The sequence below is a fragment of the Musa acuminata genome, unplaced genomic scaffold, assembly GCF_036884655.1.
Source record: "Musa acuminata AAA Group cultivar baxijiao unplaced genomic scaffold, Cavendish_Baxijiao_AAA HiC_scaffold_1138, whole genome shotgun sequence".
NCBI classification, from domain to species: Eukaryota; Viridiplantae; Streptophyta; class Magnoliopsida; order Zingiberales; family Musaceae; genus Musa; species Musa acuminata.
In genome coordinates, this window is record NW_027021350.1 from 3,091,722 (window position 1) to 3,117,929 (window position 26,208).

The 26,208-nt window shown below is 37.3% G+C and overlaps 2 protein-coding genes across 6 annotated transcripts in view; one reads left to right on the forward strand and one right to left on the reverse strand.

The window, feature by feature from the left end:
- The first annotated feature begins 282 nt into the window (after positions 1-282).
- LOC103999725 (uncharacterized) lies at positions 283-8,834 on the forward strand. 2 transcript variants are annotated; one of them, XM_065179194.1, is made up of 6 exons: positions 283-449; positions 1,173-1,593; positions 2,485-4,528; positions 5,665-5,871; positions 7,305-7,611; positions 8,545-8,834. In XM_065179194.1, exons 2-5 carry the CDS (start codon positions 1,259-1,261, stop codon positions 7,578-7,580), a joined length of 2,862 nt encoding a protein of 953 aa, XP_065035266.1. In that variant the 5' UTR covers positions 283-449; positions 1,173-1,258; the 3' UTR covers positions 7,581-7,611; positions 8,545-8,834. The 2 variants fall into 2 exon arrangements, with proteins under 2 accessions (XP_065035266.1, XP_065035267.1); XM_065179195.1 differs by having other exon boundaries at positions 283-434.
- Positions 8,835-10,454: 1,620 nt separating this feature from the next.
- LOC103999726 (chaperone protein dnaJ 72) overlaps positions 10,455-26,208 on the reverse strand; it is a 32,310-nt gene continuing 16,556 nt past the window's right edge. The window contains exons 2-4 of one of the 4 annotated variants that reach the window (XM_065179344.1): positions 14,997-15,066; positions 13,831-13,965; positions 10,455-10,755 (exon numbers count right to left, since the gene is read on the reverse strand). In XM_065179344.1, coding sequence (XP_065035416.1) covers positions 13,903-13,965; positions 14,997-15,066 — 133 coding nt within the window. In that variant the 3' untranslated portion in view covers positions 10,455-10,755; positions 13,831-13,902. The other 3 variants (XM_065179343.1, XM_009421557.3, XM_065179345.1) reach the window with 3 other exon arrangements.

Consider the following 26,208-nt stretch of genomic DNA (forward strand, 5'->3'; position numbering starts at 1 on the left):
ACGTGGATGGGATTTGTATTAGTATCTCACCTTAACATATAATATTGCATAATTCCTATTTTGGGTCTCTCTATTTAGTAGCAAAATCTGATCAGTTGACCAAGGGGGAAGGGGTACGAGAGTAAATAAGTCCAAAGTTTAGGGGCATTAACTTCATAAAAAGGGCTCCTTCAATTAGGGTAAAACAAAAAGGCAGGGAATCAAAGATTTATTCTTCATTTCAAATTCCCCCTAAATTCCGCGGCTCCTCAAGAACGAGGATCGAAGCCCCCCCCCCCTCCCCCCACAACGGTAACATTCCTCTCGCTCCGTATCCTCTTCGATTCGCTCTCGTTTGGGCCAATTGTATGTGGCTTCATTGCTCATCCCCCCTCTCCACTCCCTGTCTTCTTCGTGATTCGAAGCATCGTCTGACCGATTCGACCGAGGAGGAGGTAGCGGCTCTTGAGGTGCTTAGACGCGGTTCTTGGTGTTTTGGGGGCCGGGGTTTTCTTTTGAGTGCGTTTACTTCATGGGTTTATCGCTTTGCCTTGGATGATGATTGTGCTCGTTTCCCTATCTTATTCGTCTCGGTTTTTCTTTTGAGTCCCCCAATTGTGTGTGCTTTTTAGTTCTCGATTGAGCTCTGCCTGAGAAAATGTGGTTTCTGATGGCTTATAATATGGTGCTGAACGGACTCGCTTGTTGGAGGACTGAGAGGGGTTTAATTTTGGTAATTTTTGGATTAATTGGATTTTTCTGCTCGTAAGCTCAGATCTTATTTGCAAATTCTAAAAAAAAAAATCCGATCTATTATATTGGACTTTTCTCCCATCACTATGATCCCTCCTCTGGGTATCTGAGCTCTACTGTAAATTATAGTTTTGTGGAAGGTTCCTTCTGCCCCTTATGATCTGTATATATCCCCTTTCGGCCCTTTTTGCTTCTAGGTAGGACACTCCCGCACGCAATTTGGAAAATACCAATCTTCTTGGTAATTTTCCTAAGCTAGGCTTTTTATTCTTCAATGGAATTCTTCGATCAATTCTCTTCGCCTTCTTCTTTGCCGAGACCAAATTAAGTGGTAGCCATGCTTTTGGCATGTAAGATTCTTCATTTGAAATTTGACTGTGGGGTCTAGACTTGGAGCTTATTTTAATGCTTAAAGATTAAATTTTTTTTTCTTCTTTCAGCCAGGAATTTTGAGGTTCACTAACTTGGAGCATTTGTCTATATACTTGAAGTTTTCATGTTATGAGAAGTCACATAGTGCTTTAAGATGAGAAGGTTCTTTTCACTAAGATCGTCTACATCTAATAGTGGAAATAGCAACACAGCTGCTCCTGCACCAAACAACCAAAAGAAGAATGTGAAAGTTCCAGCTTGCGATGGTGTTCCTAATGCCTCTCAATCTCCCAAGGAAACTGTTCTTAAACCGTGCAACCGGTACCTGGATGATGAAGATTTACTGAAGTCACTTAATCATCGACGGAGCCTCTCATTTTCCTCTGCCACCACCAACTATGGTATGGAAGAAAAATTCTTGAGTGACTTCAGCAGATCACCATCCAATTGTCGCAACACACTAAATCATGTTGACAACTGTCCTATTCAGTAAGTTCTTAGTCATGCGACCAATTCTTATCATACCACTTATCCTAAAGGTTCTCAATTTTCTGTAAGTTGGTGGCTTAAGACGACTTTAAACATTAGCATTTTATGCTCTATACTAAACCTTTTTCTTGAGTTCATTGCTCTTCCGCTTTTGTCCATTTATTTTGATTCCATTCATTTTTATTCTTAAATAATATGACTGACATTTGGTGTTAATTGAGATTATAATTTGGTTGGCTTGAATAGATTTTTCTAGATTAAGAACATGCATAAGCTGCTTGATGCCCATTCGCCTTATCACCAGTTGCATGGTAAATGTGCTTCTAATATCCTAATGTTGAACCACATGCTACATATTCTACTCTATGTCTTACTCCTGGATGAACACATTGACTTGTGGATAAAAGATGATTTTAATTTTTTTATTTTTAAACTGAAGTTATCTTGACCGACTGTTTTACTTTTCTTTGGTACAACATGCTAATCAGCTCCAACATTTTGCACTTTCTTTACTGACTGTATTCATGAGTATGATTCATACATTGTATCCGTTAGTATCACAACATATTTCTCACTTGATTGATGCTCAGCTATATTCATATATTCTTGAGTATGACTATATTCATGGCAATAACTGTCAAGTTTCAGTAAATAATCATGGACATTGTGGAGAGTTTCCTTTTTCTTTTCTTGGCAAACAAGGCATCTAGTATTTTAATCTTATTCTGGTAGATTGTATATATCAGTTACTGATCGTATGAAGTTCTGATATTGGCAACTTAATTAAGTTCTGCGGTCCCAACAGTTTTTAGCTGATGTGGCTGCCATTTTCAATTCATCTTCAGTGACACTTAAGCTGCCGTCTAATATCATATTCTTGCTTGCTACCAGCTGTCAATTGTCAACACCAGAAAGAGCTTCGAGAAAAAAGAGAGGAGATCTGGCTGCCGTCCAATATTCACGTGATGTAGAGTTTGATTCTTCAGGCTCAAGAGAAAATTGTTCATCAGGAAATTCATCATGCGGTTCCCCTGTTCCATTAAGATGCAGAGCAAGTCATATGAGTACTTCAAACAAAACTGAATTTCATGATTTCTACATTGATGGAGAGCCTCAAGTTAAATTCAATCAAGATCATACTAGCCACTCATCTGGCACTGAAGTTGATGGTTGTTTAGCAGACAAAAATGTGCTCCCATGTCCAGTAAGGCCACCCAGAGTTCAGTACATGAAACCAATGTCACCTACCTACGATAAAGAAAACTTCAGGAGCTACTCATTTAGGGAGACAAATCATCTCCAACATTGTTCTACTCAAGATTGGGCAAAAGATGATATTAAGCTAGCATCCCCTTCCAGAAAGACAAGAAGAAATGCTGAGAAACTATTCCATGCATTTGCTGGAAAATTTTTAAAACCACAAGATTATGACTCTAGAACAACTACGACCATAGATGATGTTAATGATGATTTCTCTGATGCACAACCGTCCTTGACCTCAAATGGCTTTTCTGAAATGCATGATTCTGAGATTACTTCTTCCTGTGAAGATGTAAAGGATTGTTGCACAGAGGAACTAACTGGTTTTCAAAGACATAAATGCTCACTTAGAAATGCAATAATGGATGTTAAGGTTGATAATATATTTAACACCAGGCTGCAGGAAGAAGAAACAGATGAGGAGTTACAAAGGAAGGTAAAAGAGTTGGAGGAGAAGCTCAAGCTCCTTTCTGAAGAAAACCCTGAAATGATGAAGTACAGGAGTAAAAGTTCAAACTTAACAGCAATGCTCCAAATTATTCAGAACATCAATGAAGACAGGAAAATTTTGGCACTTGAGCTCTCATCACAAATTAGATCCAGGCTTTTAGAGAGATTTTCAGCAAAAGAGAGATTTAAACAGTCTAAGGCAGAATTGGATACTAGAACAAGGCGTCTTGAGAAGGAGAAGAACGAGATACAATCGAGTTTAGAGAGAGAGTTGGACAGAAGGTCAAATGACTGGTCATTGAAGCTTGCTAAGTTTCAATCTGAAGAGCAGAGGCTACGTGAACGTGTAAGAGAACTTGCTGAGCAGAACGTGGCACTTCAAAGAGAGATTTCCTCACTCAAGGCTAATGAGGTAGAAGCTCAGGGCAGGATGCTGAACTCAGACAGGCAAATGAATGAGCTGACAGCTTGTTTGGAAGACGTGAGAACAAAGAACCATGATCTTCACCAGTCCTTATCCGAGTTGCAAGACAGATATAGTGGATCAGAAGAGGATCGAGATTGTCTCAGGAGATGCTACAAGGAAAAGGAGAAGGAGAATAAGGAACTGCAAGAAGTAGTTGTAAAGCTGCAAAGAGTATGCAGTGAACAAGAGAAATCAATTAGTGGATTGCGACGAGGATACAGTGATGATTTATGTAAGAAAGTAATAGAGGAAGGTGATAACATCAGTAGGTTACAAATGGAACAGTTACGATTAACAGGTGTCGAACAGATGCTGCGAAAGGAGGTTGAGTCCTGCAGGCTTGAAATGGAATCTCTTAGGCATGAGAACATCTCCCTCTTGGACCGTCTTCAAGGTACTCATAATGGTTATGGCCACTCATTTATCAAACTTGACCGACAACTCCATGCCCGAGTAGACCACTTGCAGACTCAGGGTTTGTCGCTGCTAGATAAGAATAGCTGCTATCTTGGTGATCTGTTAGAATTTATAAAACGCAGGTGGTATCAGCAGGACACTAGCATGGATTTTGATGGATTTTCAGTGGACGAGTACATTCTGAAGTATCAGAGTCTAAAGAGAGGGATTGAGAACTTCAGAAGAAACTTGCAAACTATATTGACAACATTAGATGAGAAGTCCAATCTAGACTCATTGCTATGTCATGTGCAAACTATAGAAGATGGTAAACCAAGGCAACTGAAGAGTCAGGTGTCAGAGGTAAATCTTGCTTCATATTCCCCAAATAAGATATTTGTTATCTTGATGATCTCTATTGTTGATACAAGCATTAATCTTTCTGAGTACAGTCAATGGACAATATATATGCTAATTTCCAAACAAGATATATGTTAATTTTCTTTTGCCATCCTTTGAATATTTACAAGAAATTTGGATCCTTGAAGGACTTTGCAAATGTACAGTCTTAATTTACGTCGTCATGTTATGGTAGTAGTAATGGTAAAGCCAGGCTTGCCATTTCATTTGGACTGGTGCATATCGGCTGGAATTCACCGGTTCGGGTGTGAATTGGGATATGGACAGCCTCTTTTCAGGTGAATATGTAGCTTACTGCCTGGTAAGCCTATTGAATTGAGCTTATTGCTTGATTCTTTTTTATTTTTTATTAGGATCACATGATCCTCCAATGGTTTCCTCTCTTTTATGATTTCTGTCACTAGTGCTCACCTCTCTCATGACAGCTGCCACTTCTCTCACCCATTGCTTGCACTGCCCACATTGTCAGCCCATCGATCCATCCAGATCTTCTCTAATTCTCCTCCTCTGTTGCCACCACCACCTCCTCCCCTCATCTTCTTTTTTCTCTTCCACTTCCCCCTCTTCTTCTCCTCCTCCCCTCGTCTTTCTCTTCCACCTCCCCACCTTGCCCCCCCCACCGCCCCCCACCCTCCTCCCCTCTTCTCTCTCTTCCAACTCCCCCTCTTCTTCTCCCCCCCTTCCTCCTCCTCTTGTCTTTCTCTTCTTCTCCCCCTTCTCCTCCTCCCCTTCCCTGAAAGCTCCTTATTGGTACCAAGGCACATACCATCGACCGACACAAGTCCAGTAGCCAATCTGCAAAGCTTGTAGCTGTAATTATCGGATAGTACCTAATGGTTCAACTAGAACTTGAAACCTTGTAGAGTTTATTTAGATCGACAACAGTTGGGTTGGGCCTTTCTATTATGTTCTTTTATTCCAAAACTGAATTGAACATCAGGTGTTTGTTCAAGTAGGAAAAAGTTAAACTGTTTGTATCCTAACTGCTTAATGAATAAAGGCTTGCATCAATGTTTCCAGAAGTTATTTCATTCACATTGTTCAGCATGTCATCTGTTGTCCACTTTTTACCTGTTCAGGATGAAATGTTGTTAAACCTGAGGGCAGAAGCCATACTATCGAGAGTATTGAAAGAGAATCTGTGCTCCAGAGAATTGGAATACGAGCAATTACAAGCTGACTTTGCAACTTCAGTTAGGGCTCGTGGCATCCTGCAAACTGCTAACCAGAGACTGCAAGATGAACTTTCTTGTCTTACCCACAAGATGAAGGACTTGGAACTTCAGGTGAATGTATACATGAAGGGCTTGCTTACATTTGTTTTCTAACTGTGTTTCTTTGATCATAGATTAGTACTAAATAATGCTTTACTGTTTGAATGTACTAGTGTATGAAATTATGTATTATTACCTTCGTTTGCTTTATCCTAGACTAGTACTAAATAATTCTTTACTGTTTGGATGTACTAATGTATTAACTTTATGTAGTTTACTAAATCATAATTCATGGAAGATCTGATTGCTAATTTGGGTTACTTCTGTTTTTATTGCTTTTGAGTTTTGATGCATCATAAGTTGTCTTGATTATTTGAGATACCACTGCTCCGTTATTTTTCTCCATCAATTTAAATAATTGACCACCTTGAGAACATAAATGCTTCTAGCAATTATGTGAGGCCCATTAAAATCATTAGAAAAACCACTTAGCTTCTTTTTAAGTTTACTTGCTCTAGTGAAGTTACTGGAGAATCAACCTTTACTTGCATAAGCAGGTAGGCTTTATTTTTACAGATATTTTACTTGGTTGATGAGAGTGATGTCACAGAGTGCATTATCTGTGTTTCTTTTGAGTTTTTTATATTCTATTTTTCGGTGCTACATGGTCAAGTGAATATACTGGTTGGCGACCAGACCTGTGGAGCATTAATATTTAGTACCATATAATATACTACGTCGATACAAGTTGGCAAGTGTCAGTATACCGGTTGGATCATTACAAACAAAAAGAGAGAGATAGGTGGTGGAGTTTTATAGTATAATGTCGGAAAGACAGCAATGCAGTGATACAAACAAGCAGTGGGGGCAGGAACGTGAAGGAGAAATGCTAGCAATGGAGAAGGGAAGTAGCGATAAAAAAAATAAAAAAGTACAGCGGGTCTATGGTTAAGCATTGATTAGCTTATCGCTCGATAAATCCAATGTATTAAGATACAATGTGATAAGCTTGGTTCCAAGGATCGGATCTGGCAAAATTGCTCAAATCACATACTGGTATCCATCAGATCAATAAAAAATGTCCTGTATCGACTGGTAGGGTTGGAACTTTAATCCTTGCTCTTATGTATATTTTCCCTCTCATGTAACTTAGATGTCGCAATGAGCACAATTTATGATTACATTTATCAATTCACTTGTCAACAAAATCTCAATGACTTCATGCCTTCAGGAGAACAAAGTTGCTTTAGTTCTAATGAGGTCTTTAGATTGGTAAGGCAGTTTGCTATCCTGCAGCTTGAGGGACATTGTATATTTTTCTGTGTCAGTAAAAGTAGTTCACTGTGACTAGCTCAGGAACCAGCATTATGCAGTTGATGCTCCATAATTCTATTTTTTTCTAAACTTGTGTCTTTTGATTTACTACTTTTTATTGACTTGGTACCTTGATGAATCACTTTTGCATTTTTATGAACTTAAAATGATGAGGGTCATCAAAATAGCAGATACTGAAGAAGGATGAGACAATCTCTCAGCTCCATCAGGAGATGCAGTTTTCCATGAGGGATCTAACTTCTGTTCAGAGCGTACTCCAAAATGTCTCTCAGGAAAAGGAGCAAATGTGGGAGGAAGTGAAACAGTTGAGAAAGACTAACATGCTTCTGGAGAATGAGGTTTGTTGTCTCAGGAAGAAGATTGAGACTCTTGACGAAGACATACTTCTCAAGGAGGGCCAGATATCCATTCTGAAAGACAGCATGGAACAGTTCGTTCTAGAATGAGATTTTGAAGAATAAATCCGGTTTCCTGTAGGTACGGTTTTGTTATGTCTACTTTTTAAGATGCATATTTTGGATTTCATATCGTATTATGTCCATTCTTTGTATTTCTTTTTTCCGGTTTCTAATATTTAGCCAAATGCCATGTTTCCTTGTGAGGATTGATTTCAACTGGTAGGATCATTGAGATTGATACCAATTCATGTTTACTCAGGATCCTTACAAACTTTATATATAAAAACAATTTGTAAAGAAGATCTTAATCAAATAGTTCTACTTTTGCGAAAACCCAATGACGGTTACTCAAAATATATCCGCATTTAAGCTTTGCTCTTTGCTCTAATCATAATCCTTTTTTCCAGGTCTCCTTAATTTGTATCCGGTTACTCTGATATTAAAAATAAATTCCTCCATCAAGCCCTACTTCATGACAAGTAGCAGTTGGCTTTGTCTCTACCTGTGCTTCGTCATCAGGAAAGCTATGTCCCATTCTTTGCACCTAAGATTGTCTTGCTTTTTGCCACCTACCATCCTACAGTCTTCATGTCTCTTGTCTGTGCTTCTCATTTCTCTGGTTTCTTCACCATGTCTTTTGTTTGGCCAAATGAGAACATCACATGACACTAGCGGTGGTTTATTTTTATCTTTGAAATTGTTCAATTTTCTGACATGTCAACATGAGGCGTTCGAGTTTAAAATCAAATTACGATCTCATCACCTCCGCAACCTTTGTTATTTACGTATATTGTTTGCTGTACTTGGGTGACGACGTCTGGATCCAGAACAAAACCAGGTTTCTGCAAATCTCAAAAGGGCTCCTTCACCATGATATAAAAATGCTTAACTCTTGTCGAGCCATAGATAATTGACTGTTAGAAATAATTGACTGTCTGCACCGACCACCGGTCATTTGGGTGCATTTTTATGAGATAAAGCTGTTTAGTGCTGATTGAATCTTTCTCTGCAGGTCGTATCTGGTTCACTCTTGTAGCACCAGCTTCCCGTCAGACTCTCAGTGAACCCTTTTGTGGTGGTAAATGGTTCAGTCGTGGTGTGCACTTATTGTATCAACATCAGATAATTTTCATCTTCATTTGATTTTTCTTTTTCTTTTATCTCAATTGAATGATCTCATGTAAAGACTAGCTTGGCTTTCTGCTTTTTTCTTTACAGAGGATACTGGAATCTTGTTGCTGTGTAGGAAATATAATACAGAGGATGTGGGCCATTTTGTTTGTTCTTCCTGAGAGTTACATCTTGAATTTGACTCGCTGGAGTTAATAGTCACTTAGCAGGGCATGATCTGAGTGTAAGTTTATCAATTTCTACTAAACTAATATAAACTAATATGATCTGACATGTTCTAAGATTATTAGTCATTTTTTTTTTTAAATTTTATGATAAAAGATAATTATCAAAATTAGAGATTTTATGAATATGTTTAAATGTTAAGTGTAATTTGATCAACTTTCACTAATTCAACTCAAACTCTTGTACTAAAATACCTAACCATAATTTTAAGATGATTAATATCAATTTTTTTTATAGAATTTTATGATAATTAATTATCAAAATTAAAGATTTTTAATAAGTTTCATCATAATCTGAGACATGATTTTAAAATGATTATTATATTATTATTATTATTATTTCTATTTTTAAAATTTTATGAAAAAAGATAATTATCAAAATTAATTTTTTAAAAATATGTTTCATAATCGAATATAACTTAATTTTAACTTTTATTAAATCAACTCGAAATTTCACAGAATTACTATGACATGATTCCAAGATGATTCTTATTATTATTTTTTTTAGAATTTTAGAATAATTAATTATCAAAATTAGATTTCTTTTAATAATACATATGATCAAGTCATTTTAGCAAATTTCACTACCAAGTAAAAGTAAAAACGAATAAGAGCTGACCATTTAGAACTCGTTTTTTACTATTCATAATCCCATAAAAAAAATTAATAAAATAATATTTTATTATTCACAACCCTTTTAATTCTATTTTTTTCTTCCTCATAGCCCTCTCCTATGAGGGCTATTGCCAAGCAGTTTGCAGAGTTAATGTAATTGATCTTCTAGAAGATGATATCTTTTGGGTTATTATAGGATATACATAATCTTAAAAACATTAAATCATTATGAAAAACATTAAAAATTATTTTTCACTTCCTCTTCGATCTTCAGTTTGTCTCATTTCATCATCTATCTTCTTATGTCATTTTCCGTTACCTCCAGCAATTAAGCAATTAAGAGGAAGAGAAGAAGAAGAATAATGAGGAAAGAAAGAAAAGAGAGTTATAGGTAAGAAGTAAAATTATTTTATTAAAATTAAGTTATAAATCAAAGACATATATATATATATATATATATATATATATATATATATATATATATATATATATATATATATATATATATATATATATATATATTTACAAAGAGATAATTTAGAAATATTTAAAATTCTTAATATATGATTTAAAAAACAAAAAATAGGTTACATTAAATGAATATAGTAAAAAAAGCCAATAGTGAGATGTTTTTTCCAATAAAGCCTTTAAATAAATAAAGCTTTCTATTTTTTTGAAAAAAATTATATTATTTTCTTGGACTGATGCAACTAACTCAACTCTTTTTAAAGATGTTCGTTAATTAAGTTGATAAAAATTTTAACGATCGACAATAAGTCCCTCAAATCACATTTTATCTTCCTTCTCATGACCTCTCCAATATTTCTTTTATAATTAATAAAATTTATTCCAATCCATGCAATGCCTTGTAAGTTATAGAAGAAACTATGAAATGTAATTGCATAGTTCAAATAGTGAGTTCTTATTTATACACAGCAACGATGCTTAGATATTTCCTCAACTTAAAATCTTATCCACGTACTTAGCCACGTATTACTACGTTACAAAAAATATTTTTTTTTTTCGAAAGAAAAGTAAAGTGGTATTACTACGTTACAAAGTGAAATCAAGTCACCCTTTTTAAGTAGAGAATGTTTGCTTTGGTCTGACATACTTAGCCACGGAATGAGGAGCATCATCATCGTTATCATCCCGAATCGAAAGCCCCCATTTGGCTAATGGCTCGTAGCGTTGAGTTCATCGTGCAAGAGATACAGCCGGCTAGTTTCCAAGATTCACCCTTCCTTGCCGGTCTTTAAGAATAATATGGGAAGCATAAGGAAATCATCATATAATATGACAAGAATATGGGAAGCATAAGGAAATATGACAAGAATATGGGAAGCATAAGGAAATCATCATATAATATGACAAGAATATGGGAAGCATAAGGAAATCATCATATAATATGACAAGAATATGGGAAGCATCATATTCATCGCACTCATAAGGGAATGGTTATGAGTAAGAAGGTGGAAATGGTTAAGGGAAGCATCATCACATTCGATGATTGTGGAGTAAAGAAGGTAAGGTGGAAATGGTTAAGAGAGGCAGGCCTTCATCAAAATATGGTACTCTTAATTACACTCATGTGTACATGACAAGAATATGGTATATCATATTATCATTTACTTATGCTATCAACAATAATATAACCAATAAAAATAATAATATGACAGAAAAGTAAACAAATTTAAGATATTTTCACTTGCTAAGAAAAATGATGTAACTTAATGTGTGACGATAGTACATATGTTATAAACACAAGAACTATATATTTATATCTTATCCAAAATTTATATTAAAAAAAATGCCTATAAATGTGTTGGCATAAACTCATTCATGCTCACCTCCATGGGTGAATTACTAGTATCTTTATGGACATAATAGAGTTTACTATAAGTGATAATAAGTATAAATCTCTTTAGTTTTATTTAGGTGAGCATGCGTGCATAACATTTTAAAATCATATAAATAAAGTTTTTCATAGTAAACTCAATCTTTTTTGGTCACTTTAGCAACTTATAACCTTATAATATGACACATATATAATAAAAGATAAATTTTTGATGCATGTAATATATTTCATAAATTTTTAAAGACATCATATATCATAACATATCCGTGCACTCCTAACATATATATACATTCTCACACTATACATTATGGCAAATACATGTAATATATTTTCACTATAATTTATATATTTTTATGATTATGTAATGTGTACATTAATTTCAAGCTTATACCTAGCTCATAGCTATCATATTATTCAAAACATACTTTTCAAAAATACATTATAAATACATATGACCAATAGTATATAGTAAATTAAACATATAATTATCTGATTTGACTTAAAATGAAAGTGCTAGTGAAGGACCATGGTCTTTAATGATCAAGTGTAGTAGAGAGTTGTAAACCTATCAAATTTGGAATACAGAGTCGTGATATGCCTAAATTAAGAACCTTACATCTTAAATTACTTATAACTCTCAATCTAAGCAATAATTTATAGCAAAATTTTAGTAGAATCTCTTTTGACTTAAATTATAGCCATCCTGCAAATTCACCTAAATTATATCATCAATTTGCTAACAATTCAACCTATAATCAAATGACCTAGTAATTATCAATCAAATAACAACGTGATTGATTCTGTAAAGAAATGTTGCTTCACTATTATTAATGACTAAGAAATTTTACAAAAACTTAGGAGACATATAAAACTAAATCTATACAAAATTTTAGCTTAAAATAGAATCATTTAGGGCTAAACTATCCTCATAATTCGACTATTATTACATATTTAGTTATGCTAAAATTATGTTGAGAATATTTGAACTTCTAAAGGTCATATCATAGTGCACATAGATGGTATGTATTTAATTTCAAATCTCAAAAAATCATAAGGAATTCTTTAAACACATTAAAAGTATAGGAGCTCATTATATCCTTAAGGGTGTCAAATAAGTTAGAATAGAATCTTTTCATTAAAAAATATAAGATTCTAAGTGCTTCAGCTTCGAAAACTAATAACTATATACACAAATCTTAGGTTAAAACAATCCAAGAAGCCATAGAATCATAGAAAATATCTCTAACTATCATAGATTAATTTGAACCCTAGATTATTCAAAAGCATCTAAAATATAAGTTTACAACTTGCTAAGCTAAAACCCTAGTAGGTATATCTATAGAAGGGTTAGGTTTTCTTATCTTGTTTTTCCTTAGGACTAGGGTTCTTAGCCTCCATAAAGGAAAGAGTGAAGAGACTCAGATAAAAGGGTAAAAAATGAGAGAAATAGTCATGCTTTATCTAGTTTGATGAGGAGTATAAAGACAAATTAAAGAAGAGGTTGATTTGGGGCTGCTTAATATAATAGGTTAGGCTCGACCCATTAGGCCCATCAAGCCCATCAAGCCCAACAAAAGCCCAACTCTTAATCATACATGCTTACAATTATAACTGAACTTATACTCAAGTTCATTAGTATATTTATGTATATTACATCAGAGAATCATACCATTTTCGTAGTAATAAAACATACTTAAAAACAGGCATCAATGCTTATATATATACTCTAAATAATATTTCAAAAAACTTTATGTATAATATTTTTAAAAATATATACTTCAACTTTATAGGACAATAATATGAGCATATGAAACATAAATATCATAAAATATATCTTTAGATACCAATAATATAAATAAATATATATATATACATATATAATTTATGTTTCTGTTGACATGTTAGATATATAAAAACCTTGAACACTACATAAATAGACAAAGGTTTTATACCACAACTATTTAATGCAAGCACAACGATTGCAAAAGTAGTAGTTATTTCAATTGTTCCACAGAATCCAAAAGAGTTGGCAATCGAAGCTAGAAGCATGTTTCTATTAATTTTGTTTAGAGATCTTCCTTCCATGATCCAATTACTGAGGGGCCAGGTTTCATATGGATTGCACCAAATACCAGTAAATTTGATTTCACGTTGTGCAAGAACATGTTTTCATAAATACATTATAACAATTTACACCTAAATTACAAAAGAAAAGGTAATGTTTAAACATGACAAATCCCATGGTATAACATATAATGCAATCAATTACAAAAGTACACCACCCCATGCCAATGGGAGTCGCATGTAACGTTTATCATCTTTTAATATATATATATATATATATATATATATATATATATATATATATATATATATATATATATATATTTCATGACAACTATATGAAAAAAGAAAAAACTTAATCACAATTGACGACAGAAATAGTCAGTTTGAGATGAGTAGCACTTACGGAATCAGATATACAAGTCTATCCAAGAATCTGTGCACTTTTATGTGACTTTGACTTGTTATTAGCAGTGTATCAACTCTTCTCTTTATTGGCCTTATTTTGTTCGATCGACTCCATTGCTTCTTCAAACGATTTCTGCAGAAAAATGCCAGTCATTTATTAGCTTATTTATTATAACATTCTTGAGCAACAGAGTTGATAAGATGAAGAGCAGCGGCAATGCTCACACTAGTTTTGGCAGAATGAAATTTTCCGGAAGGTCATTGCAATTCAAGAAGCCTAACTCATCCGTTACACTAGGGAACTCAACAAATAATGGTAAAAACAGATGAAGAGACTCTGGTTAAGATCCTGGAGACCAACTCTGTCATTGATATTTTTTTTTTGCTTCTGAGTCAATTTCGTGCTCACAAAACTTTACAGGAAAGGTAACAAATGTACTGACTGACTTGTTGTTCACATGCTAAAACCAGCAAATGTTATTAAACCAGGAGGGGAGATCAGCCTCCTGACCTATCAAGTTTTAGCACTTGGATGAGCAAGGATTTGGATGTATCAACTTTTGATAATACAACAATTCTGTTTTGGGAAAAAACAAAGCTAACACCAGCACTTTTCCATTAATAAATATAGTACGAGGGCTCAAACTGGGCCCAACATCAACCTTGATATGAGAAAAACCAGCTCATGGCAAAAGCTCTTACTGTAAGCATAAGCTCTTCTTATCAATTTGCTCAACTAATACTGACTCCAAAAATAGACACCTTATTGTAACTAAAGAATGTATAACAACCAAAAGAATTGTAGAGAAAGTCACACCACCAAAGACTTTCAGCTTATACAACCAAAAGAAGATCAAGTTATTGCTTATGGATTAATTGATTCCTACATTTGATATGCAACAGAGTCAGATAAATGTCACCCATAGTTCCATGGGATTTATGCAGTATGCGGTTTAAAGCATGATAATGAAGCAGATATGGCTCCTACGATTACCTTAGATAATTCAGGTACTAAATACAAAGGCTCTTATTACATTGTCAAATGAGTCAAACCTATTTTTTATCTTCAAACTAAGACCTACAGATAGGATGGAGATAAAAAAGCAGCACATAAAACCATCACTATCTAATGGCAAGTCAGAATAAAAAGTTGAGAAATTGTACCCCAGAATTGTTCATTTTCCACACAGTTTCAGAACTTCTCTCAACAACTACTGCTGCACCTAACAAGACGCTGAAGGAGGAAAAGAAAAGGTAAGTGCAACTCCTGAATAGCAAGAAAGTTCGCTGCTTAAGAGTAATAAACATGAACTATCTAAAAGACAAAAGGATCTTGTTGCATTTATTGGCATTTTTGTCGGTATCCATACTATACCTTTCCACATGGACATATGAAACTGAAAGCATATCTAATGAAAAGAGCACATCTATGGCATCATTATTCATGACTAACAAGAAGTACAATTTAACGCATTGTCACTGCACAATTATGTCGGTTGGTCAAAATGGGCTATATGATCATGTTAACATATAAGTCCTCACAAGAACAAAATCTGGATCAATCTTATCCACCTACATTCCATGTAGATATTTTATTTACTTTTGACTAGTAAGCTTCATACCATAAGCAAGATTTTTTAATATAAGGTAAAGAAGAGCATTGTCATGCAGCATGATAGCAGTTAAACTCAGGAAAAGTGTAGATTGTATTTAAAACTTCAACTGAACACATAAAGCACCCCAAAATTACTGGAAAACGTACCAACATACTAAATAAATATTCATACTAAGTTTTCTGAAAACAAAAAATAGGCTAAAAAAACAAGAATCTCAATTAATAGAAAATCATATCCAAGAACAAAAATACAATGACAGGGATCTAACCAATAGTCAGATCCAACTTTTTATAAAATTGAATTCAGGTAATCAATAAAAATGACTACATATCACTGCTTAACATTTCAGAAAGAACTTGGGTGGAAAGCCCTTCACATGAAAGCTATGCAAGAGTAATGCAGACACAAAAAAAAATCAGAACAGAATAGAGGTAAAGCTGGAGCTTAATCCTGATACCTAAGAAGAATCCTAAAAGGATTGTGTTTATGTTGCATCAAACAATTAAAATGAAAAGAAAATGGAATTACTTGGTAACAAAAAAGTGTCTTGTTTTCATTAAGCAATAGCTATTCAGATGTCAGGCCTATTTAACTATTGAACCTTGGTAATCAGCATGATAGTCTAGTCGACAAAATGCCCAATTACTGCCAAACTAAACCTACTAAGTCTCGTAGAACAAAAAACCACCTATGCTTCCTATTCCAAGTGTCCTTCCAATTCCAAGTGGACAACAGATCTTGAATGGACTTCAATGTAGATGGTTACATCATTGAACCTGCATTTAATTTTATGAAAGGCCTCTCTCTCTCTCTCTCTATCAAATTTATTTTCCAATTTTCCTTTTTAACTTGATTTTTCATTTGTAACTAAAAAAATATTAAACTAATTTTTCACTTCCACTTTCCAGCGAGAGCCAGGCAGTCAAACCCCAGAATTGTTCATTTTCCACACAGTTTCAGAACTTCTCTCAACAACTACTGCTGCACCTAACAAGACGCTGAAGGAGGAAAAGAAAAGGTAAGTGCAACTCCTGAATAGCAAGAAAGTTCGCTGCTTAAGAGTAATAAACATGAACTATCTAAAAGACAAAAGGATCTTGTTGCATTTATTGGCATTTTTGTCGGTATCCATACTATACCTTTCCACATGGACAGATGAAACTGAAAGCATATCTAATGAAAAGAGCACATCTATGGCATCATTATTCATGACTAACAAGAAGTACAATTTAACGCATTGTCACTGCACAATTATGTCGGTTGGTCAAAATGGGCTATATGATCATGTTAACATATAAGTCCTCACAAGAACAAAATCTGGATCAATCTTATCCACCTACATTCCATGTAGATATTTTATTTACTTTTGACTAGTAAGCTTCATACCATAAGCAAGATTTTTTAATATAAGGTAAAGAAGAGCATTGTCATGCAGCATGATAGCAGTTAAACTCAGGAAAAGTGTAGATTGTATTTAAAACTTCAACTGAACACATAAAGCACCCCAAAATTACTGGAAAACGTACCAACATACTAAATAAATATTCATACTAAGTTTTCTGAAAACAAAAAATAGGCTAAAAAAACAAGAATCTCAATTAATAGAAAATCATATCCAAGAACAAAAATACAATGACAGGGATCTAACCAATAGTCAGATCCAACTTTTTATAAAATTGAATTCAGGTAATCAATAAAAATGACTACATATCACTGCTTAACATTTCAGAAAGAACTTGGGTGGAAAGCCCTTCACATGAAAGCTATGCAAGAGTAATGCAGACACAAAAAAAAATCAGAACAGAATAGAGGTAAAGCTGGAGCTTAATCCTGATACCTAAGAAGAATCCTAAAAGGATTGTGTTTATGTTGCATCAAACAATTAAAATGAAAAGAAAATGGAATTACTTGGTAACAAAAAAGTGTCTTGTTTTCATTAAGCAATAGCTATTCAGATGTCAGGCCTATTTAACTATTGAACCTTGGTAATCAGCATGATAGTCTAGTCGACAAAATGCCCAATTACTGCCAAACTAAACCTACTAAGTCTCGTAGAACAAAAAACCACCTATGCTTCCTATTCCAAGTGTCCTTCCAATTCCAAGTGGACAACAGATCTTGAATGGACTTCAATGTAGATGGTTACATCATTGAACCTGCATTTAATTTTATGAAAGGCCTCTCTCTCTCTCTCTCTATCAAATTTATTTTCCAATTTTCCTTTTTAACTTGATTTTTCATTTGTAACTAAAAAAATATTAAACTAATTTTTCACTTCCACTTTCCAGCGAGAGCCAGGCAGTCAAACCCCAGAATTGTTCATTTTCCACACAGTTTCAGAACTTCTCTCAACAACTACTGCTGCACCTAACAAGACGCTGAAGGAGGAAAAGAAAAGGTAAGTGCAACTCCTGAATAGCAAGAAAGTTCGCTGCTTAAGAGTAATAAACATGAACTATCTAAAAGACAAAAGGATCTTGTTGCATTTATTGGCATTTTTGTCGGTATCCATACTATACCTTTCCACATGGACAGATGAAACTGAAAGCATATCTAATGAAAAGAGCACATCTATGGCATCATTATTCATGACTAACAAGAAGTACAATTTAACGCATTGTCACTGCACAATTATGTCGGTTGGTCAAAATGGGCTATATGATCATGTTAACATATAAGTCCTCACAAGAACAAAATCTGGATCAATCTTATCCACCTACATTCCATGTAGATATTTTATTTACTTTTGACTAGTAAGCTTCATACCATAAGCAAGATTTTTTAATATAAGGTAAAGAAGAGCATTGTCATGCAGCATGATAGCAGTTAAACTCAGGAAAAGTGTAGATTGTATTTAAAACTTCAACTGAACACATAAAGCACCCCAAAATTACTGGAAAACGTACCAACATACTAAATAAATATTCATACTAAGTTTTCTGAAAACAAAAAATAGGCTAAAAAAACAAGAATCTCAATTAATAGAAAATCATATCCAAGAACAAAAATACAATGACAGGGATCTAACCAATAGTCAGATCCAACTTTTTATAAAATTGAATTCAGGTAATCAATAAAAATGACTACATATCACTGCTTAACATTTCAGAAAGAACTTGGGTGGAAAGCCCTTCACATGAAAGCTATGCAAGAGTAATGCAGACACAAAAAAAAATCAGAACAGAATAGAGGTAAAGCTGGAGCTTAATCCTGATACCTAAGAAGAATCCTAAAAGGATTGTGTTTATGTTGCATCAAACAATTAAAATGAAAAGAAAATGGAATTACTTGGTAACAAAAAAGTGTCTTGTTTTCATTAAGCAATAGCTATTCAGATGTCAGGCCTATTTAACTATTGAACCTTGGTAATCAGCATGATAGTCTAGTCGACAAAATGCCCAATTACTGCCAAACTAAACCTACTAAGTCTCGTAGAACAAAAAACCACCTATGCTTCCTATTCCAAGTGTCCTTCCAATTCCAAGTGGACAACAGATCTTGAATGGACTTCAATGTAGATGGTTACATCATTGAACCTGCATTTAATTTTATGAAAGGCCTCTCTCTCTCTCTCTCTATCAAATTTATTTTCCAATTTTCCTTTTTAACTTGATTTTTCATTTGTAACTAAAAAAATATTAAACTAATTTTTCACTTCCACTTTCCAGCGAGAGCCAGGCAGTCAAACTATTATATATAAGGCTTCAAATCTTGAAGAACGGCTACTTACCAAACCCAAAGTCGCCATCATACCGTATATTGGTAGATTAATACATTAACTTCAGGAAAGCCAACAATGCTGCTAATTGGGCAGCAACGTTTGCTAAGAACTCTAGTTCTTCACCAGCTGGCTTTTGTAGCATCATTACCTCTGATAATGAGGAGACTATGTATTCCAGACTTTTGAGTAGTTAATTTAGCTGTTTTACTTTAAAAAAAATACATTAACTAATAGTTATCAGGAGCACAAACTGCCTCGTTAATGTGACACGGCAAACAGATGCACATCACTGATCATTACAAAAGAACTAACCATTCATAGAGTTGCAAAATTAGTGTCTTCTAAATGTTACCAGGTCCTACCTACTAAACTCTATGAACACAAGAGAATATAATTTTTCTCAATTCATTTATTTTTTTTGTATACAAAGACATATATAGGCTGATTACAACCTATACAACTAAGGAAATTGATTCTGTGCAATATTTCATTCTAATTCATTTCCTATAATAATGGGATGATTTGATACTGATTGAGTGGCTCAAAATAGGGGATACCCTTAATTATGGGATTATACAATCCCTTAATTATGAGATTCAGAATCCCTTAATTATGGGATTTTCTACACTCCCCCTCAAGCTGGCTCAAAGATGTCAATCATTCCCAGCTTGCTAGTTCGATCCTCATAAGAAGATCTTTGAAGCCTTTTGATAAGAATATCCGCTAATTGCTTTTCTGAAGGAATTTAAGGCATGCGGACAATTCCTTCTTCAATTTTCTCCTTAATGAAACGTCGATTTACTTCAACATGCTTTATTCTATCATGGTGCACTAGATTATGAGCAATGTTAATAGCAATCTTATTGTTACAATATAGTCTCATAGGAGTTTCAATAGGTATTCGTAAATCTTTTAGAAGCTTTTTTAGCCATAAGAGTTCACAAATACCTTGTGCTACTACTCTGAACTCTGCTTCAGCATTGCTTCTATCAACAACTGTCTATATCTTGCTCCTCCAAGTCACTAAATTACCTCCAACAAATATACAATATCCTAAAGTTGATTACTTATCACTTCTTGATTTTGCCCAATCAACATCGATGAAGGCCTCAATTCTTATATGATTGTCATTTTTAAATAATAATTTGTTGCCTGAAGTCATTTTCAAATATCTAAGGATCCTATATACTGTCTTTAAATGTTCTTAATAAAATGAACAAGGGTTTAAATAAGCACCTGAGCGCTCGCCTAGGTGCTTGGGTAGGCGAGGCGAGGCCAGAGAGCTTCACAGATTCACCAGGCTGTCACGGACAAACTTCAAAACAGGGTGTTTGATGTAATGCTTATGTATGTCCGTGTCTTTTGGCATGTTCATGCCTTGTACAGCATGTAGAGGGGCAGCCGAAGGCTCAATAGTCCCATTTTAGTTGGGTTGGTGGCCTATTTAGGCTTGTAAATAAAGGTTGTGTCATGTAGACACGTGCGAGAGCTATTCGGTCTGTAATGGACCATTTTACCCTTTGTTGTGCAACTATTCAGAGCTTGTAAAGTCTGTTTGTAATTTGCATTGTCTATGAAGTGTTTTTCGGACATGTTTGCTTGTGGATCTCGATTGAGGCATTCTCTTTAACCCGTTCTCTCTTTTGTTGGTCCTAAGGGACAATGAGAGGCTTCGGGGAGGCTTACCTTTGCGGACAAACGCGCGAGGGTGCCGCACGACTTAGGCAAAACTAGCTAAGTCCGTGACAGATGGTATCAGAGCGGGACAAGCACTCATAGAAACACTTGACATGCAAACGTGGGGGACTTAGCGGGGCTGCGTTAAGGGCAGTCAACAACGCGCGACCGTTTGAGGGAAAACGGGCATGGAGATGTAGGGAAAAGGGTCACTCAGAGGAGTGAGCATCTAACATTGGCATTCAGAGGAATAACCAACCCTTCGCGCAAGAGGCACCACGAGAACAGGCAAGCTTGGAAGAATGCGGAGCGTACAAATGTTGAGATGGCTGAGTTTGAGCTACGGCTCAACGTTGACAACTTTACTTGATGGTGCTCAAGGCAAGCGAGGCGCTTGGCAAAGGACGAGACCATGCAAAGTGGAATGAGTTGCTCAACGACCGAAAGAGTTGTGCAAAGCTCATAGAGGTGAGGGGAATTGCTAACTAGAAGAATTCGGTACTCATGCATGGGCTTGTATGCGGACGAGGGAATGTTCGTGGCCATCCCAAGGCGGTCGAGACTCGACGCCATAGAGCATTGAAACTTTCTTTTCGGCATGCGAAGGATACGTCCGGAGGAGGCTGAAGTGTGCAACGAGTTCAGCATGTTGCTAGGCCTTGAGGGGTGCAACGGTGGCTGTATTGACGTGGAGGCGCAATCTAGCAAGTGTGTTTGCAAGAGGCAGAACAATGCACAGTTTGTTCAGCAGATCGGAGTAGTCCAAGGGGATGGTGGTCTCCGAAACGAAGAGAGATGTTGCTCCAACGAAACAGTTATCTAGGAGGGATAAGTCTCGACACTCCAGAGGGAGAATCATGTGAGACGGACTTCACATGTTGAGGAGGAGTACCTCACAAACAACAACTCCACGAAGCTCAATGGACCGAGCAAGCAGCGAGGAGTTGTCGCATGATCTTGCTCGAGAGAATGCATTGGTGGATGCATTGCGAGATCAAGTGGGGGAGCAACCTGAAGCAACTTAATGAAGGCACACTTAGAGTCGATATGGATATCGGACTCAAGGGAGGGCTGACCCGTGGAATGGTGGGCGAGGGCCACCATCGACTCAATGCAAAAACGAGGAGCGGAGCAACTTGGGTGTAACTTGGCGAAGTACCCAAGCCGCATGAAGGGAGCCAGCAGAGAAATTGGAACATGGAGCGGAGGCGCAGTGCTTTCCTTAGACAGAGATCAAGGACATGAACTCTTGCAGAGGCAAGAGTAGAATCATGTTGTTCTATAGGTCCTTTCTGACGGAGCGGACTCATCTTGCATGGTGCCAAAGACGAAGGGAGCTTCTAGGCACATGCACCTTATCTCGGTGGAGCATTTGATGGAGGAACTAAGGCGACTCAATTTGCGGAGGCGAAGTTGGGTTCAGAAGGCCTTAGCACGGGGCAAGAGGACGCAGAGGTAGGTACTCTTGAAGAATATGCCACAGTGTTGCCATTCAAGTTGCTAGGCAGGAAGCGGTGCGCAGCGGAGATTGTGTTGGTAGGGGCAGAGGCCCAGGATCCAGACAATGGTGCACAAACTACAGTGAAGTCGGTGGACTTCGGGAGCTACTAGGCGACGGACTGTCCTAGAGCGTTGCTTCATCTAGGTGTGACCCAAGAGTGGGTGGATGAAGGTCGATTGCCAAAGGAGCGAACAAAATCGAAGGTGGAAGAGACCCTGCGATGTATTGGCAGAGGCCATACAAGGAGGGTTCACAATTCGAGTTCATCCCACGAGGATCAGAATGTAACAGAGATGTCACCAGGAGGCAACATGGTGCAGCGGATCGGGGTGGAACAGTTCGTGGCAATGCGATACACACGACAGTTGTCCCGTGAGGGATAAGATCATATGGAGGTATGATCAGGAGCTACTGGGAGCTCCGCTTTGGTGAACAATACGACGGCAGGAAGGGCTATGGATTCAAGGAGTGGAGGCCATGGTACCGCAGAGGCGGGTCTTCCGGGCGTGCACCGAATTTTGCATCGGATGAAAACCTTGGTCATCAGCATATGGGGGCTGGGTTCCACCAAGGGAAAAGTTCGAATGCAAGTACCAGTGAGTTCCATGGGAGGGACTTGATCATGCAGAGGTATGATCGAAGCAGCTGGAGAGTTGGACTTCTCCAGAGCTCATATTCGCTTAAGGGAGCCCGACAAGTCAGAGGACAAGGTCGAGTAAGCGAATGTTGCTACCAAGGAAGCTAGGGAGAGCAGAATCGGTACAAACCTTATAATTTGATAACAGAGGCCATGCATGAGAGTTGCACTCTGTCTTTCCATCGACCACAGGGAGCTGCTTGGAGAACACAAAGGTGTTGAAGAAGGGGGTCGAAAGGGGCGAGGAAGCGACGACGAGTCCATAGGGACTTAGCTACCCAAAATCAAGCATCAGTTAGAATGAAGGTGGACTCAGAGGAGTGCCACGAAGATATATCTACTGATCATGGAGAAAAGGGATGTAGAGGCGAGGCGACGGATAGTAGGGCCATGGGCATGGCAGCGCCATGGTACCGCAGAGGCGGGACTTCCGTGCAAGTCATTGATCCCTTGCTCTCATGGAGGGAGAGCGCTTGGTCGTGAAAGGGGTCGAGGAGGTGGAGCATGCAGAGGCAATCTCCAAGTATCGAGACAAGGCTGAAGGGCAGAGGCTAAGAAACTTCGTAAGACCGGTGTCAACAAGTTTCTCATCAAGATAGCCGTAAGTGAAAGACTTCGAGTCATGCAAGAGTGCACGACCAAGGAACGAAGCAAGCAGTACACGGTGCTGTACCTTTGCTACTCAGTGGAGTAGGCGGCAGGGTTGATGGAGAAGACGGTACAATCCCAGAGGCGACCTCATCTATCAGAGAATTACTCCAAGTTGGGGTGAAAACTTCCTGCATTCCAAAAGTTCAATGGCATTGAGAAGGTGAATCACAGTAGCTAACTCAACGCAAGGAGTGCAAACACTTCAAGTGCTTCAGAAGTGTGAGCAAAGAGTAGGCGAAGGCTAGTAACTAGCTCGATGCATGAAGTACAACCTCGAGGAGGTGGGCGAAGTCAAGTAACCTTTGCCTTCTCAACTCTTAAGAGAATGGGCGAAACCGAGTACCCCAGTTCTCTTATCTATCCAGCAGAGGAGCTCTGCACAAGTTCAAAGACCCTTCGAAGATAATGGAAGACAATAGTTGTCAGATCCTCACCAACGATGATCAGTGCTACTGAGAGTAGATTGTCCGCTTCATTTCCCAACGAAATGTCAATTGAAAGCGGAAGTGATGCGAACCTACTTGGATGTGACAACTAACTGAAAGAAGAGTCAATGAGCAGATTTTGTGGAGGAAGGACTCAAAACTTCAGAAGTTTGCGAGGCGATGCTCGTTAAAGCTCCAACAAGCATCCACCCAGTTCAAGCAGCATGTGGAAATTTTGAGAGACTAGCGCAGTAAAGATGGTCTTTTCCTTCATTTGGTGGATCCGCAGGAATCAACGAGGATCAACACAACTCAGCCAACCCCACACTAGAGTCAGAGTCATTGGTGAGTTGAGGCAGCATGGCGGATCAAAGGTTCGACTACTCAAAAACAGCAGCGAAGAGCAACTGGGAGCCAGGAGGCGCATTGCAGCTGGAGAAGAAGATTGAAGACTCAGCAAAGGTAAGGAGTTGCAGTGTCGGCAAAGGCTTCGACGAGGACGTCGAAGGAATAAGTGGGGGAGAATGTCACGAACAAACTTCAAAACAGGGTGTTTGATGTAATGCTTATGTATGTCCGTGTCTTTTAGCATGTTCATGTCTTGTACAGTATGTAGAGGGGCGGCCGAAGGCTCAATAGTCCCATTTTAGTTGGGTTGGTGGCCTATTTAGGCTTGTAAATAAAGGTTGTGTCATGTAGACACGTGCGAGAGCTTTTCGGTCTGTAATGGACCATTTTACCCTTTGTTGTGCAACTATTCAGAGCTTGTAAAGTCTGTTTGTAATTTGCATTGTCTATGAAGTGTTTTTCGGACATGTTTGCTTGTGGATCTCGATTGAGGCGTTCTCTTTAACCCGTTCTCTCTTTTGTTGGTCCTAAGGGACAATGGGAGGCTTCGGGGAGGCTGACCTTTGCGGACGGACGCGCGAGGGTGCTGCACGACTTAGGCAAAACCAGCTAAGTCAGTGACAAGGCGGCACTCTTCAATGAAACGTCGCTTGGGCGCTCGCTTGATCCCAGGTGCCAGGCTGAAACCATGCAAACGAACCAAACTATTAAGTCTGGTTCGATTGAACAATAGCTAGTTGGTTCGATTGAACCAACTAAGCTACAAAAAGTTACTTTACTTACGAAACCCACCCCCTGCCACCCCCCCTAGCGACCTCGAGCAACCCTAGCGCAATCGTTGCCTTCGCCACACACTTCCTTTGTCGCTACCTCCACCGCCGTCGCACAGGACCGATGCTTCCTCTACTATCGAAGGACGAGTCCGAAGGTGTAGCTTTTGTGCGCAGTTCCCTTCACCGTTGCTGCTTCTAGGTAGCTCCTTCCATCGTCGAGGGAGAGGACCGTAGCTTCCTCCGCCATCGACGGACACATTTAAAGCTTCCTCTGCCCACGACATCATTGTCTGTAGCTTCCGCCGTTATTGCCATTACCGCCATCCAAAGCTTTTTCTATCGCTACTGTTGTTGTCTGTAGCTTTCTCCGTCACCGTCGTCTAAAGCTTCCTCTACCGTTATTGTCGTCCAAAGCTTTCCCGCCGTTGTTGTCGTCCAAAACTTCCTTCGTCGTTGCTCCTATTGTCCGTCGTCACCATCGTCCGAAAGTTCCTCCATCACCGCTGTCCTCTCCTTCTCCACTTCCCACCATCGACGACTCTTTTCTCCTATTTAAGTACTGTTAACAATAGATTGATAACTATTGTTATCATATAATAGTCCCTATTTAGATTTTAGTACTACTAATTTCTATTTATCAATTGTATTATATAATTTTTATATTTTAATATTTCAGAACACCTCGCTTTACTCGAGCGAGTGCCTAATGCCTCGGGCATTTTGGGACCTTACTATATAGCGTAGTAATTTAAAAAGCGCTAGGTACTAAAAGGCGCCAAAGTTTCAAAATGCCTGAGACACTAGGTGCTCGCCTGAGCAAAGTGAGGCACTAAAATATAAAAAATATATAATATAATTATTTTAAAAAATGATATTAAATTGAGAAAATCTTAAGTATAAAGTCACAATATCACATTAACAAAAGTCTCAAAATTCAAAACAATAAATAAAGTTAGCAGTATTAAAATCGAAATAATATATTATTAATCTAATAAATAAAAAATATTGTTAACAGTATACTGTTAGT